The 18,052-nt window shown below is 48.9% G+C and overlaps 8 protein-coding genes and 1 non-coding gene across 9 annotated transcripts; 4 read left to right on the top strand and 5 right to left on the bottom strand.

Moving 5' to 3' along the window:
• Window positions 1-360: 360 nt before the first annotated feature.
• On the bottom strand, window positions 361-3,520 carry V1513DRAFT_440153 (uncharacterized protein). Its single transcript, XM_066897319.1, has 4 exons — window positions 2,902-3,520; window positions 1,883-2,796; window positions 1,508-1,829; window positions 361-1,454 (listed from the first exon to the last, which is right to left on the bottom strand). Exons 1-4 carry the CDS (start codon window positions 3,021-3,023, stop codon window positions 836-838), a joined length of 1,977 nt encoding a protein of 658 aa, XP_066755148.1. The 5' UTR covers window positions 3,024-3,520; the 3' UTR covers window positions 361-835.
• V1513DRAFT_411418 (uncharacterized protein) lies at window positions 2,768-3,520 on the bottom strand. The gene has a single exon (XM_066895729.1). It carries the CDS (start codon window positions 3,401-3,403, stop codon window positions 3,227-3,229), a length of 177 nt encoding a protein of 58 aa, XP_066755149.1. The 5' UTR covers window positions 3,404-3,520; the 3' UTR covers window positions 2,768-3,226.
• V1513DRAFT_278314 (asparagine synthase-domain-containing protein) lies at window positions 3,341-5,605 on the top strand. Its single transcript, XM_066894572.1, has 5 exons — window positions 3,341-4,084; window positions 4,132-4,179; window positions 4,229-4,966; window positions 5,029-5,193; window positions 5,256-5,605. Exons 1-5 carry the CDS (start codon window positions 3,464-3,466, stop codon window positions 5,328-5,330), a joined length of 1,647 nt encoding a protein of 548 aa, XP_066755150.1. The 5' UTR covers window positions 3,341-3,463; the 3' UTR covers window positions 5,331-5,605.
• Window positions 5,606-6,788: 1,183 nt separating this feature from the next.
• V1513DRAFT_278263 (uncharacterized protein) lies at window positions 6,789-9,295 on the bottom strand. Its single transcript, XM_066894571.1, has one exon. It carries the CDS (start codon window positions 9,057-9,059, stop codon window positions 6,972-6,974), a length of 2,088 nt encoding a protein of 695 aa, XP_066755151.1. The 5' UTR covers window positions 9,060-9,295; the 3' UTR covers window positions 6,789-6,971.
• A 48-nt stretch (window positions 9,296-9,343) lies between these two features.
• On the top strand, window positions 9,344-10,010 carry V1513DRAFT_396484 (cytochrome b5-like heme/steroid binding domain-containing protein). Its single transcript, XM_066895385.1, has 2 exons — window positions 9,344-9,554; window positions 9,608-10,010. The coding sequence occupies exons 1-2, from the start codon at window positions 9,464-9,466 to the stop codon at window positions 9,886-9,888; spliced, it is 372 nt and encodes a 123-aa protein (XP_066755152.1). The 5' UTR covers window positions 9,344-9,463; the 3' UTR covers window positions 9,889-10,010.
• An 83-nt stretch (window positions 10,011-10,093) lies between these two features.
• Window positions 10,094-11,149, bottom strand: V1513DRAFT_375742 (uncharacterized protein; the record flags this gene model as incomplete). The annotated part of the gene is made up of 1 exon (XM_066894907.1): window positions 10,094-11,149. One exon carries the CDS (start codon window positions 11,147-11,149, stop codon window positions 10,094-10,096), a length of 1,056 nt encoding a protein of 351 aa, XP_066755153.1.
• An 853-nt stretch (window positions 11,150-12,002) lies between these two features.
• Window positions 12,003-12,076, top strand: V1513DRAFT_t27. The gene has a single exon. It is a non-coding gene; the product is annotated as a tRNA-Val (tRNA).
• Window positions 12,077-12,581: 505 nt separating this feature from the next.
• V1513DRAFT_475091 (cation transport protein-domain-containing protein) lies at window positions 12,582-15,833 on the top strand (the record flags this gene model as incomplete). The annotated part of the gene is made up of 4 exons (XM_066900195.1): window positions 12,582-12,660; window positions 12,717-13,313; window positions 13,366-15,359; window positions 15,435-15,833. 4 exons carry the CDS (start codon window positions 12,582-12,584, stop codon window positions 15,627-15,629), a joined length of 2,865 nt encoding a protein of 954 aa, XP_066755154.1. The 3' UTR covers window positions 15,630-15,833.
• Window positions 15,678-18,006, bottom strand: V1513DRAFT_440170 (uncharacterized protein). The gene is made up of 2 exons (XM_066897320.1): window positions 17,368-18,006; window positions 15,678-17,311 (listed from the first exon to the last, which is right to left on the bottom strand). Exons 1-2 carry the CDS (start codon window positions 17,648-17,650, stop codon window positions 15,948-15,950), a joined length of 1,647 nt encoding a protein of 548 aa, XP_066755155.1. The 5' UTR covers window positions 17,651-18,006; the 3' UTR covers window positions 15,678-15,947.
• Window positions 18,007-18,052: the final 46 nt, after the last annotated feature.

An 18,052-nucleotide genomic window follows, 5' to 3' on the forward strand; every position in this document is an offset into this window, starting at 1 on the left:
CATGGCAAGAGCCTCGCGGGAAGTTGAGTCCAATGCCAGGCTTAACTGGAAAGGCACCGCCTGCCATCTTGCGCTATGTCAGGTTTGTACGGACATGCATATGCAGAAGTCAACAGTCGTCTTCCAAAGATGGAGCGGCTCAATCGTGGGGCAGGCAGTGTCCTTTTACGGTAATGCTTAGCGCAAACAGTATCTATCTTCCGCTTCCGGCAGATGAAACCTGGAAATAGCGCGGCGAGTTCAGACATTGATTGTCTACTGACTAAATATAAACAATCACAAAATGAAGGGTTTCAAAAGAGCATTATTCCTCATGATTTTTTGGGATATCAAGCTATTGAGTTTATGCAATGGCCAATATGTCCATGTATATGCTATTTGATTATTATATATGGATGACGGCACGGGTGCGATTCATAAACTAAAATTGGTTTGTCAATCACGAGCTGCAGACAACAAAAAAACTGCACAAAATGCCTCCAGACCATGGACAAAAGCGTCACTAACAACAATTGAAGTTGCATACTTCTTGTCATGAACGTAAGATCGACACTAGCAGAGCAGCACATGTACACGAGTATGTATTGGCAAAATGACACATATTACATACACAGTGCATCTGGTTTAACCGTCAGAGTGACTGGTTCCCTCATAAGGTATTTAATAGATGACTTAGGTAGCTATATATGCAAATTCTCTCAATGGAATAAAATCACTCCTAGCGCTCGCCATGGACAATACTGCACCAACGTAGAACGTAACCAAACTGATGCCACCCTGACTGCGCTGCGAAATACACCTCTTTCGCAATCAGCAGAGGTATATATTCCTACATTCATTCCTGAGCGAGGGCCAAACAGGCGTCAATTGCCACACCCACGCGTCCATGTTTCTGCGATACAACATCCTCAATGACATCCATGTCCAAATTCGGGAACATCTGCTGCAGTGTCTCGACGACGCTCTTATGCTCTTGCTGTCCTTGCCGCCTAGATTCACGAGTTTCCTGGGTTGCTTGACGCGCTGCGGCAGCGCTTGGGTCTATTTGTGAGCCAGAGGACGTTGACCGTCGACGGTCGTTGGAGGTTGGTTGCTGCGGAGATTGAGGACGGGCTTGTTGTGACGTGGACGATGTTCGGCGAGCAAAGTTTCGAGTGCGACTGATAATAGATTGCTTGCGTTCTTCATCATCAGTGTCGTCGCCATCGAAGAGCTTTGAAAATTGCTTGAATGGTGCAGTGAAAGTGGCGCTGAGAGCCTCTTGTACCTGTGATGCAACACCAGAAGCCACGTCGGCCATGTCTGCCGGCGAGAATGGTCGTGACGGCGGAGTTTGAGTCCGTGCTTGAAGACTGGCGGCTGAGGTGGAAGTCCTCGGCGACCTCGGAAGCTCGTTGGGCTCATCACGGCGATCAGATTTTTCTTGAATCATTGCAACGGATTGTACGACTCGTCTAATAGTAGTTAGGAGCAGTATAGACTTAACACCGACCCAACTGGTACATACTCTTCAAATTCTTCATCTGTAATGTTCAATGCATTCCGATCGAGCGATTCGATGAAGCTAATGGCCCCCTGTAGCGACGACAAATAATAACCAGCTTCACCGTTTAGCTTGTCAGGACTACGAAACCGCATAATGTACTGCACATTCGAGACAAGATGCTTTGGCTGCGCCTTGATCACGACATATATGAGAATAGGTAGAAATTTGTCGGCGGACTCTTCTGTCTTGGTCTGCCTGAGAAGTCCAAAAATAACCTTGCAGCAATTAAGAATGCAAATAATCTTGTCCCTAGGTGCGCGATAGTTGTTGATTTTTAGTAGTTCTGGTAGCTTGTTAGTGCACGTTAATATGAAGCAGTTACGAAATTGAACGTACCGTCTTCGGCTAACAAAATGAATCGTTCACCGCTATCGATAATAGTTTTTTCTACGTCCAAATGGTTACCTTCTATCCACGACCATATCCGCACCTTTTCCTCAAGCACGTTATCTCGCAATAGATCCTCCTCATGGCTAAACGTCCGTCTACTCCTGGGAATTTCAGGCGAGAACGTCTGCGAGTACAATCGGTTCATAATTAACTTCTCCATGCCCTCTAACGCATTTGCAATCTCAGTCTCCGGCAACGTCGAGAATGGCGGATACAGTGGCATCCGCGGCGCGATGAAGTTCTGGAAATCCTGGACTATCTTGACTTGCTCACGGACAGTCCACGACCGTTTCCCGAATTCGTGGAGAAAGCTCTTCAGGTAGCGAGACAGCGGGTCCGCGCCTTTATGCCGGAGCTGGCTGAGGAAGCGCTGGAAGTCAAAGGGCAACTCGGCGGGCTGGTCTTCTGGCTTGGGAAGTTCGGCTTGTTGGTTGCCTTGTACTGCTGCAAGACGCGACGACGTTGATTGCTGCTTATCCGTAACTTTAGGCGCCAACGAACGTGCCGGCGATGTGGTTGATTTAATAGGTTGTTTAGAGATGGTGGACACCGGATGCACCGGCTTTGTCGAGCTGTTAAGAGACTTAGAAACGTTCGAAGCCGTGCTCGATGATCTTGACAATGTGAACGGCGTCGACTTGCTGGACGACCGAGATGGTGGTGGGGAGCGCTCATCAGAAGATGACACAAGCGATAATGGGTCGAATTGCTCTAATATGCTCTGTAGATTCAGGCTTGGCTTTCCTATCGTAGGCTGGGGTGTAGGCATTGGTGACGGTGCTGGGAGGTCGTCATCTCGCGGTGTTGCAAGTAACGACACCATTTCGGAAGAGTCTGACAGTGTAAGACCAGCTAAAGAACTACTCAAGAAAGAGATATAGTCAGCATCGAACTGTAATATGCAGTAAGGAGGTTGGCACGCATGGATGCCTCGATAAGGATATAACACTCAAGTTGACGCATACCTATCGAGACTAGAAGAAGCCACAGACGACTCAGCAGGAGGAACCGGACTGTCTTCAATAGTCCCTTTATCCGTCGACGGAGACGGAGACGAAGACAGGACAGGCGACTGCAGCGCGGACATGTTACAGCTGGGCCTCTGTCGACTTCAGCTGAGTTTGTCTTGCCCCGCTAGAACGAAGCACGCCTTCACCGGGGAATGCTATAAATCAAATGACGGCTGTGAAAGCTATTGTCCGAATGCCAGTCGTCGTGCGAGATGCCACCGAATGCCAGTCGTCGTGCGAGATGCCAGATGCAGACGAAGCAAATCGTAGTGTGACGGTATTAATAAAATAAACGCAAAAGTGCCGCCGGTTGAGGGTTATCGAAACGTGCAATTTTGAACAGGTGGGAGATGGGGACAGGATCACGAGGGTTCTGAACAACTTCCATAGTGGCGGTGGAGATGATGCTGACCAGAACAAATATCCACAAAACTATCTGCACAAAACAATTTAACATCAACAACAGATTAGCATAGCAAATACGGTATATGGGGATCAGTTTTTGACTTGAAGGCAAATGTGCGGCATTTTCTTCAGTCTGGTCCCGAAATCAAAGTCCGCATCCAATAACAGCGATGTTTTTTTCAAGTTTACTTTAGCTGGATTACAGCTCGAACAAGCGCTCAAACGTCGCGGTCCGGATTGCTATAACACGGTTGTTGTTGACATTAACACCAACGACGATAATGAGTCAAAACAGCTGACTTTTTTTTCGACCGTGTTGTCCATGCGTGATCCATTGACGCCCCAACCGCTACAATCTCCAGAAGGTCGGATATTGCAATTCAATGGCGAACTATATGATGCTGTTGGTGAATTAGAAGGATACAGGTCGGAGATATTAGGTGATGATGCAGTCTGTAAAAACGATACGGCAATATTATCACAACTGTTTGACCGGTTCGGAGTTATAGAGACTTTACAGTCAATCCGAGGTGAATATGCATTTGTGTACTACGATATAATGTCGAAATGCATATGGTGGGCAAGAGATTGTATTGGTAGACGTAGTCTCCTCGTCAACCGGTCTCGAAAAGACTGTATAGCCTTGTCGAGTCTGCCAGCTTTCGATCCTGTATTACGCACTGACTGGCGAGAAGTTCCTGCCGGCGAAGTTTATAAGTTAGATCTGCGCATTGTAATTATCCTTTGCATGTCGTGTTGATACCGGGCTAAGATATTTAGATGGATATCGAAGTTATACCGTGGTCGTATGAATTGTGCGGGTCGTTGGTATTGTTCTTTGATTTCTCGCGCTGATCGTATTCTGACTGTTGCTTAGAAATACCCATATGTGCCTATATATTCCGACATCTCTCTTACCCAATACAGCTATGATGCCCTCGTTACCGAATTCTCGTCAACTTTGCTTGCCGCAGTCCGCCGCCGTGTTCTCGCGATCCATCACTCTAGGTCTAAAGCGGACACCTATGCGATCCTCTTCTCCGGAGGTATCGACTGCACTCTTCTTGCATATTTAACCGCCATCACCCTACGCGACCACAACGCGCATATCGACCTCCTCAACGTCGCCTTTGAAAATCCTCGCATCGGCGGCGGCTACGATACACCCGATCGCATTCTTGGACGACAAAGTTGGCAGGAACTGCGATCTTTGCCCGGCCTACAGTCATGCCGGTGTGACTTCAGATTTGTGGAGATAAACGTGCCGTATACTCAAGTCCTAGAATGCAAATCCCACGTGCAGGATCTGATGTTTCCCAAAGACAGCGTAATGGACTTTTCCATCGCCTTAGCATTCTTTTTCGCAGCAAGAGGTATCGGCACAATGTTCACTTCTCCCGTGTCCGACCCGGTGGAAGAGTACACCACATTGAGCCGGGTGCTGATCTCTGGATTAGGCGCAGATGAGTTGTTTGCTGGGTACACTCGCCACGGGACTAGCTTTGCTCGAGGTGGGTATGAGGCTTTAGCGAAAGAGTTGACACTGGATTTTGGGAGATTGCATGAACGGAATTTGGGAAGGGATGATCGCGTAGGTGCCCACTGGGGTAAAGAGGTACGTCTTTGTATTTTCCATGTTGCTTGTGGGTCGAAGTTGGTAGGATTTACGATATGTAGTTTCGATACCCTTTTTTGGACGAGGAATTTGTGGATTTTGCATTACGTTGTCCGTTGGATTCGAAATTGCGGGTAAGAGAGAGTGCTAAAGAGGGAAAATGGCTACTCCGACAGTTTGCAAGAGTTATCGGACTGCACCAGGTCGCAGAGGAGAAAAAGCGTGCTGTGAGTGACTATTGCGTATATTAGCTTGCAAGAAAGGAAAATTCTGACAGCTGGTACATTAGATCCAATTTGGCGCGCGGTCAGCTAAGATGGAAGAGGGAAAGGGTAAGATTAGAGGTACTGATAAATTCGTTTAGTCCGGTTGTATACTAGAGCGGGTTAATAAAAGTTAAAAGATTTCCTTCAATGTCTCTGTTTAAATGGTTTGGTGGATAAGACCGATGGGGACCGATGATGACAACCAGATACTTCTGATATCGTCTTTTGTCGCGATACAGCGTTGCAAAAATCAAAGTGGATCTCTTTCAGCGAGGGGCATTGTCGGTATTGTTCCGAGCGTGTTGAATCTTATCTAACGCCGTATACATACTGCCAGTACCATCATGAAAGATCCCTTTGACGACGAGCAAGAAACATGACAGAGACGATGCTTGAAGAAGGAAAGGCAAGTCTGAGGTTGTTGAACACCAAGTGACCTTTTTTTTTGTTGCGATATCTGTGCTATGTAACTGTGTATATGAGCCTATCCGTACAGATTGGGGGTAATGGAGTGACGGCTAGAATGATTCTATCCACCGCCGATTCGGAGCTACGAATTTATTTAGTCGATATAAACCGACATTTGCGCTGTGGTACGCACTTGACACAGATATCTTTTTAAACCGAGCGAGTAGCAGTTTGAATCCGATGGATATAAACTTGACGGTGCAGAAAATAACTAGAAAACAAAAAATTTCCCGATGGGAACTGTTTCGCGGTATCGAGATATTCGTGCTGCATTGTTGTCGCGTAATTGTTGCGCTGTGCGTTTCAATCGTTGTTAATTCAGTAAGTCGGAGACATACTGAGTGCGCATTAATAAGTGGTGCATAGTTGAGAGCGATTAACTGTGGACTGGAGTGATTCACAAATAGTCTGGGAATTGATTATTACACGTAAGGACTGGATTAAACTGTTCGCAAAAGCGGCTCAAAACTGTAATCGATGAGCCTGTGCGGCTCAGACATAGAGCCCATTCCCCGAAACCAAAGCCTTTCCTCTGGGCGTGTTGTTTGGGATTGGGACTCTCGTTCTATTAGACAAATTGCAGGTGGATGTCCTAATACGGCCGGGGAATTGGCCATTATTTTCGTTTTTTTGGATCAACATTGGTGAAAGTCAGAATTAATGTTATGGAAGTCAACATGGCCCACATTAAATGGTATTCCCGGCTAGTTACCCATACCTTTTTCTTCCTAAGTCCACTTTTGGAGGGAATCAAAGAGTTGTCCGAGACTGGAATGACAGTATGGAATGCGCAGAAGAATGTTACGTTCATGTGTTCAATTGTGCCCTGTCATACGTTACCAGCCAGCTGTGGCGAAATGAAGGGGCACACCGGAAAGAGGTTCTCTTGCAAGGTCACCCTTAGATGTAGATCTCAGATCTGGTTCGACTTCCTACAACTTCTTCGCATCCTTGACTCGACGGGCGTTAAAATCTTGCGGAAACCTTGTGATCTCCCTGAAAGGTAAGAGTCGACTTGACGAGCATCTAGACAAGAATATTCTGCTGAATGAGAAGATGAATATGCTCCGTTGGGCAAATCCATCTACGGCATTGACGTGAGAAGAGGAGATATACGAGCTAACATTCGCGGGTATTCAAATAAAATCAAGCCTCAACAGATAACTGCAAATTAAATACGCCTCTGCGCCGATAATAAAATAAAATAAAATAAAATAGCAAACAGTATTCCAAAGGAACCAATTGAAAGCAGAGATCACGTCACAGCGTCGTCAGTTTTCATCAGAACTCTCGATCTCTTTGTTAAGTACCTCCATTTTGCTGCCCCGTTGTCGTTGCAAAAACTCATTGAAACCCGGAATCTCGCGACTTACAAATTCCACTCCCACAATCCGTCCCGCGAAACTAATTTCACCAGCTGCCGCGTCGTGCATTTCCGCAATAGCAACCCGCTCAGAAGTCCACACGACATCCCACGCTGGGGTCGCGAATTTCGCGTATGGGATTAAATCCTGGAATGTGGCGTCTGGGGGCATGAAGTTCGGTTTATTCACAAATTCGACGACGATGACGTTGCGTGCCGGATGCCGATCCAGAACGCGAGCGTATAGCCAGCCGTGGGGGAGACCGAGGCTTATCACACTTTCGCGCCGAAAGTTCCATTTTGCGAACTTTTGCGCATGAGAGAGCGTGTCGATGTCAATGACAACGACCCCGGTCGGTGGACGGGTGTATCGTCTCTGAGCGGGAGCCTGGATCGCGGATTCTAGGGACATCTCTTGCACGGATTCGGGCTTTGGGTGTCGCCATGGCGGTTTAGGGAGGAGGTTGTCTCGTGGGATGTGTGCCATGAGTGAGAAATAATCTTTCGTGATGCGCATTCGTCGCATGTTGCGCTCGTTTATGTGGAAATCGGGCGGTTGTTTCCGGACGATAATTGTAATCACGGCGGTCTCGCCCGACTTCACGACTCGGCGGTTGGAGTAGGAGGGGATATGCACGATTTTCTTGACAACGATATCGTAGTATATGGCAAGTCCACGGACATCGTATCCATCGGGACCGAGAGTGTACATCTCTCCGAGCACAAGCTCACCGTTATGGCCGACGACATGAATATTCTGCCCTCCCGTCCTCGGGTCGAATATCGCGGCCGTCATGCGGAAGATAGGAGATTCCTCGTCGGTCCAAAACACTGTCGGGATATTTCCCCCTATCCGTCGCGGCGGGCGAATACTAAAGTCGAGGTGCGCAGGGTACGTAATGGCCGGCGCGAACCAGTGCTTGACGTAGCTGAATATTGACAAGTATTCGTGGAAGCCCGTGAATGTCGCACTGACGGTGGGGTCGACGCGAAAGATGGACACGACAAGAGGATGGAATGCCCATGCGATGTTCGTAACACCCGAGACTGCATCTCTGTCATATTTCTCGTAAATAACTGCTGAGTCCATGATCCTGTTGCTCACATGCACGCAGTGCGTTGTGTTCCATTCGTGGATGACCAAGCTAATCGTCCTCACAATACCATCATACTGCGACGACGAGCAATCGACCAGGATTATGATCTTCTTGCCCAGGACCCGCGCTCGGGAAAGGGTATTGAGCCAGGTATGTGAAAGCTTTGTCGCACGGATAAGGATGACATCGGGGTCCCACGCAGACATGCGCATATAAATCGTTCCGTAGTGAAGGCTGGGCTCGTCTTTGGAGCAGATCGCGTGCACGCGGGTAGACGTTGCTGCGTATTCCCAGGTGCTCTGTCTCTCATGCGCACGCTCTGCCACACTGTTTGCGAATTCCCGAGCCTTGAGGCGATGTGGCACGCTGTCGAGCAGGTAATGTACATGTCCGAGGGTATGAATTGCAGGTGGAGCATGCTGTTCGGCCGAAATTTTCAACGCATGGAGGTACCGTCCGACACAAGGAACCTTTGCTCCTTCAAGCAAATACACCCGCAAGTAATTTATTTGCCGTCGAAATAGTTTCAAGCTAGGCATCCCAAGCCGATAATAATCCCGCGAGGCAGTATTAATCTTCAATCGGTCCAAATTCTGCAGCGACTGGATAATCCGCTTGGTCGTCTCCTTGTTGTATTCTTTGAACGTCGGCCATTCGGTTAAGGAGCCGTATTCTCCGTCTGGACCAGCGCGCGTGTGGACGGCCTCGAAACCACTTGGACAGGGAATCGGAGTTCTGGTGTTGAGATATCTGGAACTCGAACTGCCGAGTCCCGGTCGGCTTGCGAGATTTGGCGGGGATAGCGCACGGTCATCCGTGACGTCGATACCGTCGCAGTCACTTTGTAAGGAGCTCGAGTCAAAAGATTGTCGGCGAGAAAAGAGCCCTCGAAGTGGCATTTTTGGACAAGTATAAGATTACTTGATGCAAGAATATACGGATAGAAAGGGCTGTAAGACGAATAAATGTGCGAATATAGCATTTAATAACCACAGCAGGCATGGTTGATCTGTGCGCGTCGGCTCCGATTATGAAGATCTGCGGGGATTGATTATGGTGAAGATTATGAGAACAAAGACGGAAGATAGTACATGGTGTAGAGCGTTACCCTGGCTGTAGTTAATTGTGGGTTAGGGCGTGAGCATAACGGGAAACATCCGCTATTCGCAGAAGTTACTTGAACCCCGCAATAGAGCCAGCACTGAATATCCGTTGCTGGCTTCCAGTTCAGATAATGCTGCTATCTGCTGATAATCGGAAAGAAATAGAGGATACATAGATTGTCAGCATAATCAATCAGATCATGGCCCCGCGGTTCGCTCCCAAAGAGCCGGTCGTCTTGGACCCGCCCAAGGACACACAATTCACGCTATCCGAATTACGACAATATGATGGTAAGTAATTTCTGTATTCCATGGCTCTATATTCCGGAGCTGAGTAAGGTCAGGTGTACAAAATCCATCAATCTACGTTTCCGTGAAAGGCACTGTCTTCGATGTGACAAAGAACAGCAAGGTGTACGGTCCCGGCGGCTCGTACGCTGTTTTCGCCGGAAAAGACGGATCGAGGGGATTAGCAAAGAGTAGTCTGAAGCCCGAGCATGCGGTACCGGATACGGACGGGTTGGACGAGGGAGAGTTTACAGTACTGGATGACTGGTTTTCGTATTTTAGTCAGCGGTACAATATCATGGGCAAGATCGTGCCAGATGGTGAGGCCAAGATATGATTTGTTCACCTGTACTCGGTTTGTAATAATTAGTGCTTTGAGTGTTTGAAGAAATAACGAAATCAATCTTATTTGTTAGCCAGTACAGAATAGGTAGTAAAATACAAAATCAGAACCCACAATTAACACAGTACCAACGTTTATCAAATATACTATACGCCAATAAATCACCATAATTTCAGATAAAACACCTAGTATACTCCGATTACCCCAATAAGTCGCAGACCCTTATGCCCACACGTGTGCTATTATTACCGTCGAGGGCCAACGCAGGACCAGAATCGCTGTTGTGTCTAAGCATCAAGAGAGTACGGCTGACCTCCTTGCCAGCTTCCTCCATGTCGTCATCGTCGTCGAACGCGGGAGCAGGGACCAGGTCCGCCGCGGTCGACTCTTGGGCGTCGTCGTCGTCATTGTCGTCATCGCCCTGATCTTCATCTTCATCGTCCTCGTCGTCCTCCATCTCTTCATCATAATCCATCTTTGCCTCGTCATCACGGTCAACGTCACTCTCATCAAAATGCTGGGTCAGATCAAGCTTTGTGTCGCGACCAGTCTCATTACCCGATTCCAAGGACTCTACGCGTGCCTGTAGCTGGCCGATGCATCCTTCCAAATATCGCACATACTCCACGGTAGCCTGCAGAATACCCAACTTATGCAGACTAGCCTCACCATGGGTTTGACTAGCGACACGGCATGCTGGGACCATGGTCTTAAGCGCATCAAATTCCTCATTCATCTTCGACCTCCGTCGGCGTTCGATTGCGGAATGCGCGATTTTGCGTGCTGTCTTGCGAGTCGCAGCCGAAGTGGACGAGCCGGTTCCTCGTTTTGACTTTGGCGCAGCAGGAGTCTCGAGCGGTTGCGACTGCGACTGCTGCTTGGTAGTGGTCTTGACGGCGGCGGCGGGTTTTGGCAGAACAGGCTGCATCTGGATAATCCTGCGCGACCGCATTGGCGGCGGCGGAAGCTTGGACGGGGCGAACTTGCTACGGGTTTGGACATTGGAAGTAAGCTGCTGCTGCTGCTGTTGAGTGCGTGCGTCACTAAAGGAATCCTTGGGCAGTAGCTGGGGCTGTTTAGAGTCGTTTAATGTAACTGACGGAGGTAGGAAGAATGCGGCGATTTCCGACGCGCACTGGGGATCGTTGGGCAAGATGTCGGTTGAGGGAGGTGGCGTGATGAGTGGACCGGACGGTGAGCGAGGGCAGTCGCCAGTGGACGTCGGAGACGGCATCCTGGACAGGGACTGAGTCATTGTTGGTGATGATGATGATGATGACGACGACAGACGAGGCAGAAGAGAGGTATAGACAGAGAGGTATATATATATATATATATATATAGTTATAGGACTGACCACACTGTTGCGAGGCCGCCCCGGGGTGCGTGCCCAGCCAATAATCTGTTACTGCCAGAGAAGATACTCACTTTTTTGGGTGGCGGATTGTATTTTGATCGAGATCAGATAGCAATTTCCTTCAACGTTTCGAGCCGCTGTGGAGTGAAAAGTCCCAAGGCACGCGCTCTGCTCGCGTGTGCTCGAGTCGCTGATTACGATTGGTCGGCCCCAGGTCGGGTCGCGTGCGCACACTGGCCAATCCAAGTTGGACCTTGAGCCATCCAGCAGCAAAATGCAATGACCTTTGTACACACGTGCGCAATCGCCAGTAACCTGTGCGACACTCACCATGTGCCCTAACCCTGTCTGTTCTACGTCGTGTCTTCCGTGGCCCGGCATCTTCCTCTGATTTGTCTTGTGTCCTGAGGAATCGTTGTCGCAGGAACGAAGGACTCATCTATTATCTATCGCCTGTCGTCGTCCATCGAGGTTCTAGCCGCCTCGCTCTGTCAGCATCCATCACAGTTATCGCTATCCTTATTAATCATCGTCTCGTTAGATAGTAGTGGAGCACTAGACGCAAGGCAGATGGTTCCCGTAAACAAACCAATTGACTGATGTCAACATTTTAAGTATTAACTACTATTGTATTGGCCCATTATAAACTATTGTATTACGTAGTCGAAAATGACTCGCTACAGTTCTGGGAATGATCACGTGACGTTGAGAAGGGAGTTGTGCGATTTGATGTTTGCTTTTTCTAACAATTGGTTCGATGGTCTAGTTGGTCATGGCATCTGCTTAACACGCAGAACGTCCCCAGTTCGATCCTGGGTCGAATCAGTTTGTTTCTTTTTTTATTTCTTTTAAATTTTTTTTTTTGGCTGCACAGAGCAAGCATTTAATGTGAGTGTAATATTGATTGATGATGGTTCTTAATAATATGGCGGAATGTTATTATTGTACAGAAAATTATCGCAATAATGCTTTCACGCTGAACTAGGAGATGCACCCAACAACTTCGCGCATTGCGATACGCAGACTATGACTAATTAAGTAGATGACTGCAGTCTCAGGAGCAGAAAAACAGAATATAACTATGAAGGATCAAGATGGATATATTTGTCATTCAGGACTGTTTACGACACCTGTGGCGGTGCTATCGAAGAGTGGGCATATTTCGGTAAGCACCCTACACAGCCACACCCTCTATAGTAGCCCTCCCCACATTGCAAGTACAATCAGTCAATCTGTATCTCTCGACTCCAAACACAGTCCACCCCAGCCCAGTGCCGTATTATCTGACCATGCAATTCCAGTCCTTCATGCTATAGCGCCAACAGACGCAATGGGTCTCCAGCAGTTTAATGATTCTCTGTTGAGGATCGGCTACTCGCTTTTCAGGCCGCGTTTCATCATCTTCCATGGTTCGTAATTCGTCAATGTCTTCAATTGCATGCTCATACCGCTAACTCGCTTTCAGCAATATTCATCATGGCCTCCGCGATAATTGGGTCAATAATGATCTATCCACGCGGCAACATTAAATACATCGACGCCCTCTTCCTCGCCGCGGGCGCATCGACCCAAGCCGGCCTCAACACCGTCGACCTCAACGATATGACGCTGTGGCAACAAGTCGTACTCTATATCATCCCGGCCTTCACGAACCCAATCATAATTTCCACATTCGTGGTGTTCCTGCGGTTGTATTGGTTCGAGAAAGCGTTCAAGGACATTGCCCAAAAATCTCGTCTAGATCACCGACTCCGAAAAGCTCGGAGTTATGGCCTTGATGGACTGGATATTGAGAGCAACGGCGTCGCGGGAAAGCCAATCACAATCTTGCATTCTGCTAAAATGACAGAGACAAATTTTCCCGGGTACAGACGTTTCACGACCGCGTCGCCTCATCGACGGCCAAACAGCGACCTGACTGCCGACGACGATCATGAGCCGATTCAATTTAGAAATGTGCATTTGAGAAGTGACTCCTGCCAGAGTGATAAAGAACATGCTATTCGCGATGACACGGATAATGAAGAGAGCGGCGAGTCGTCGCAGACTTCGGACCCCAAATGTGCGCAATCATTACTGTGTCATTGGTGTGCAGATTGTGCTAATCGGTGTAGTGGGCCTTACGGTCGAACGCCTGTCGTCGTCGTCCGAAGATCGAGGTCGCCGTCAGTCCTCGTCCTCCGATGACGCCCTCGTTAGGGATCCAAGTCCGCATTCACTTCCTAGTAAGCCTGGCCAGGGTTCAGCTAATCGCGACATTCGCTTCGTTGATCTCCCGCCTCCACGCAGCCACCAACCGCGCAGATCATTCAGCTACTTCGAGCACGGGCCTGCGCTGGTCATTAAGTCGCCCCGGGAGCAGGAAATTGAAGCTGAACTGCAGGCTGCCGAGGCGAAGCGACGCAGGAGTGCGGAAATCAATTTCGCGTCCCCCATTGCCGAAGTTCGTCATCATCTACCGTTTAAACGACGGAAGTCATCCACAGGCATTGAATTCACGAGGCGGTCGGGTGATGGTTTAGAGCAGGAATGTGACCAGCACGAGGATATGACGGACCGCACACTCCGACCTACAAGGTCAAACGTTGACCCTTCAGATATGACTGCTGATGAACACGGGAGCAAGATAAGGAAACGCGCGATCACCATCGAAGCACCAGAAAGTTCAGTGGGCCGCACTCGATCGCTAACCAAGCACAACTCTATCGGAGAATTTTTCTTTAATCGGTCTGCAACGATGGACCGCTTGGAGCGGATCGTTTCGCGCACTCTGAAAGGCAAGAGAGCGGGCTCGCCTAATTCCAGGCAGTCAGCTACGTCGCGAAAGTCATTGGGCATACTGCCATACTTGTCTTACGAGCCTACTATTGCGCGGAACTCGACTTTTGTTGGCCTGACTGACGAGCAGAGAGAAGAGCTAGGTGGAGTTGAATACCGTGCTCTGCGTACACTAGCAGTCGTGCTAGTCGCATACTTCTTCGGATTCTTGATTTTGGGCAACATTAGTTTGATCCCCTGGATCATGAACTCCGGTCGGTACCGCCCAGTTGTTGAAAGCTACGCCCAACAGCCGGCATGGTGGGGTGCATTCACGACGACAACATCGTTCATGGACGTAGGTCTGACTATCGTGCCGACGTCCATGATCCAGTTCCAATTAGCCATATTTCCACTTTTAATGATGGGGTTTCTGATTATCATTGGAAACACGGGGTTTCCGTGTATGCTGCGGCTTATTATCTGGATACTGTCGAAAGTGTTTCCGGATTGCTCTGCCACGCAGGAGTCATTGTTCTTCTTGCTCGACCATCCACGTCGGTGTTTCACGCTGCTGTTCCCATCCACCGCAACCTGGTGGCTTTTTGCAGTCCTCGTGATTCTCAACGTCATGGATCTTATTCTGTTTATCATTCTCGACATAGGCAGCCCAATAGTCGCGTCATGGAGCGCGGGCCAGAAAATCCTGGATGGATTATTCCAGGCCATTTCGACGCGGACGGCAGGCCTATTAGTAGTGGATTTGGCACAGTTACATCCGGCCGTGCAGGTTAGTTATCTCGTGATGATGTACATCTCAGTCATGCCTATTGCCATCAGTGTCCGCCGGACGAACGTGTACGAGGAGCAATCGCTTGGAATCTACGTTAGTGCGCACGAAGAAGACGAAGACGAGGAGATGGATGAATATTCCGAGCGAGAAGGCGACATACTCCTAGATAACGACGTGCCTGGCGCTGACGGTCAAGCGCGCCGGTCTATGAATGCAGTGGACGCCGAAAAAACGCCCCGTCGTTCGTCGGGCGGCAAATCCAAACCGCGCTACAAACGAAAACCAAAGAAAGCGAACGATTCCTTTGTATCCAACCATCTGCGTCGGCAATTATCCTTCGATATATGGTACATTTTCCTTGGCGTTTTTATAATCTGTATAGCAGAGGGACCGAAGATACAAGATCCGAATGATATTGACTTCAGTATTTTTAATATTTTATTTGAGGTTGTGAGTGCATATGGTACTGTCGGGTTGAGTTTGGGCTATCCGAATACCACTACGTCGTTTTCTGCGCAGTTTTCTGTTATTAGCAAACTTGTAATTGTCGCGATGATGGTAAGCCACTACCCTTTTTTTCTTCGCATGTTCTGTTGGAAGGGCTTGATTTGAGCATAGCTGACTGGCTCGTAGATCCGTGGTCGCCATCGAGGCCTCCCCTATGCGCTCGACCGAGCAATCATTTTGCCGAGCGAGTCCATGGCTAGAAGGGACATAAAGCAGGAATTGCAGGCCGAGCGACGCGTATCCCTTAGTTCGAATCCGGGGAGTCGGCGCACGAGCACCTTCGGTCGTACATCCGGGTTCGAGGCGGCGAGAGAGGTGTAAATATTTTTTTTTCCTGTTTCCTGGCGCATTTTTTTTTTGGATAGGCGTTTGGTTATTTCGTTCTGCATTTGTTTCGCCGTGATTTGCAATATATTCGCGTCCTAAAAGCGTGAAATAATCAAATATCGACCCAGCAATAGGTAACACTAGCCATTAACAGTAACATACAACAAATTTTTTTCTACATAACCGAAGCCGCAAACATATCCAATCAAAACACACGTCATCCAAACTACCAACTTGCAAAATATATATAGAGCAAATTTCTTTTTTAGCCGATTCTGCGCTCACGTCAAACCCTCTCGCCAACGCATTTTGCTACTTGCGCAGCTTCCACGCCATGTATGCAGACACAAGTGCTGTTATGCCTCCCAATCGCAACGTGACACCGATAGCATCGACGCCAGTTCTAGACTCCCCGTCACTGTCGCCCGTCAGTTCTTCTGATTTACCCGGATCCAAGATCGAGAAGATGACGAACGACATGAAGGTCGATACGAATTGCGGGATGGTGATGGAGACGTTGTGAAGGCCAAGATATATGCCCGCTTGTTCGGAGGATTCTTGGGATTCTTCGTCGGTTACGACGTCGTCCTCGTCGGACAAAGACGAAATGTCATCAGGTGAATAGCGAATTGCGCTACTAGGAATAGCGTCGGAAGGACCAGCTGTTGGGGCCGATGCGGAAGACGCGGAATCAAGTGGTGTCGCGCCGACGTAGTCTTTACCTTGCTCCGGCGTCAACACAAGCTGCCTACCCCGTCTTGGTGCTTCAACAATACTCTCCTCGTCCGCAACAGGCAACTCCTCTGGGCTAACGGATTCGTACCCGTCAATCGTCGTCGTGGAGTTCAGCTTTCTAATTTCCTCTGCAAGCAGCGAAAACGGCGCCCAAGAAGCCAACGCCCAGGAGAATCCGCAGAGACCGACAACGAACGTGGCAGCTTTGACGGACTTGACAAACACCGTACCGAACATTGCGAGAGCGTAGATCAATTGTCCAATCACCCAGGCCGTCGGCAGCGTAGGTCTATACGGCGCAATCGCATGCAATATGTCCGCGATGAAGTCCGGCATGTTTTCGTACGTCGCCTTGTTGTGGTGGGCATCTGAATTAGGAGGCACGACAAAGAAGGGAAGAACAAGCGAGCACATGAGCGTTATGGTAGAGTAGACCGTCAACGCGACCGAGCCAACGCGGCCGATGGCGCCTACCCTGTCAGGGGAGTCGGCGAGGTCACCGTTGCCGTACCGTACAAAGATTTCGCCGACCCAGGTCGAGGAATAGAACAAAAACGTGAACCAACCGTACCATGCGAATAGCTGGACCATGAAGATCTGGCGGATACGAGTCGGGAGGTGGAATCCTGTCTGCAAGAGAGCTTTGAGTATATGGTATATCGAGCTTGATTTGTCGGCCTCATTCGTGAGGATTAAGACGCGCTCATCGACTGCCCAGGAAGTTAGGCCGACGCAAAACAGCAGCGCGAGGGACGAGATAGCACAGAGAACTTTGAGCTGCGTGTTCCCCAGGTAGGGAAAATAGTCGACCAAGTTGATAACACCAGCAAAATACCCGATAAGATGTCCGCCGGCGACCATTCGTCCCGCCCAGGCGTTCGCGAGCTCTTGCTTCGATTTTGGCAGCGAATCGACGATAATGGCGCGGCAACAAGCTTGCACTATCCCAACGTTAGGATCCCGGGCGACCAACCAATGACCTAAGATAATTACACACCCGCATTCACGCTGAAATCAGCCGCGAAAACCGACAACACGGCAAACACAATGGTGACAGTCGGCGCCCACCGCTCAGACTTGACAAAGATATCCACAAATTCCCTTGTCCAAGCCATGAGCATGAGCGACAGACCGACAATGACAGACCCGATAACCATGAACGGGCGTCTTCGCCCGTAACGCGACGTACATTCATCGGACCACACGCCGACGACTGGCTGCATAATCAATCCGGACAGCGGGCCTGCGACCCAGACGATAGATAGCATCGACTTTGTCATGCCGAGCGATAGAAGGTACACGTTGACGTAGGACTGCTCAACACCGTGCACATATGTTAGATTAAAATAATAAATAAATTATTTAAGTCATCGTGGTACATATCCATGTGAACTGCAGTCCAGCAACGCAGATTGTCAAAAGAAACATGCGCATGGGCTCAGATGAGCCCCGCACAAAGGCTCGGCCGGCCCATTGAACAGCCACCATATGTTAATATCTCTCGTGTTTGGTATAGAGTATATCCTGGTGAATTTCACACTCACGGTGAACGAAGGCAATGCCTTAAATCAGATGGTTGCGACGGAGCAGAATAATATGAGGCCGCTGATGACTCCCATGTCATTATCACGAAATTTGGAGCAACACCGATAACCTTAGCTCACAAATCACAATAATTAGAG

The sequence above is a fragment of the Lipomyces chichibuensis genome, assembly GCF_038497645.1.
Source record: "Lipomyces chichibuensis strain CBS 12929 unplaced genomic scaffold V1513scaffold_6, whole genome shotgun sequence".
Lineage (NCBI taxonomy): Eukaryota > Fungi > Ascomycota > Lipomycetes > Lipomycetales > Lipomycetaceae > Lipomyces > Lipomyces chichibuensis.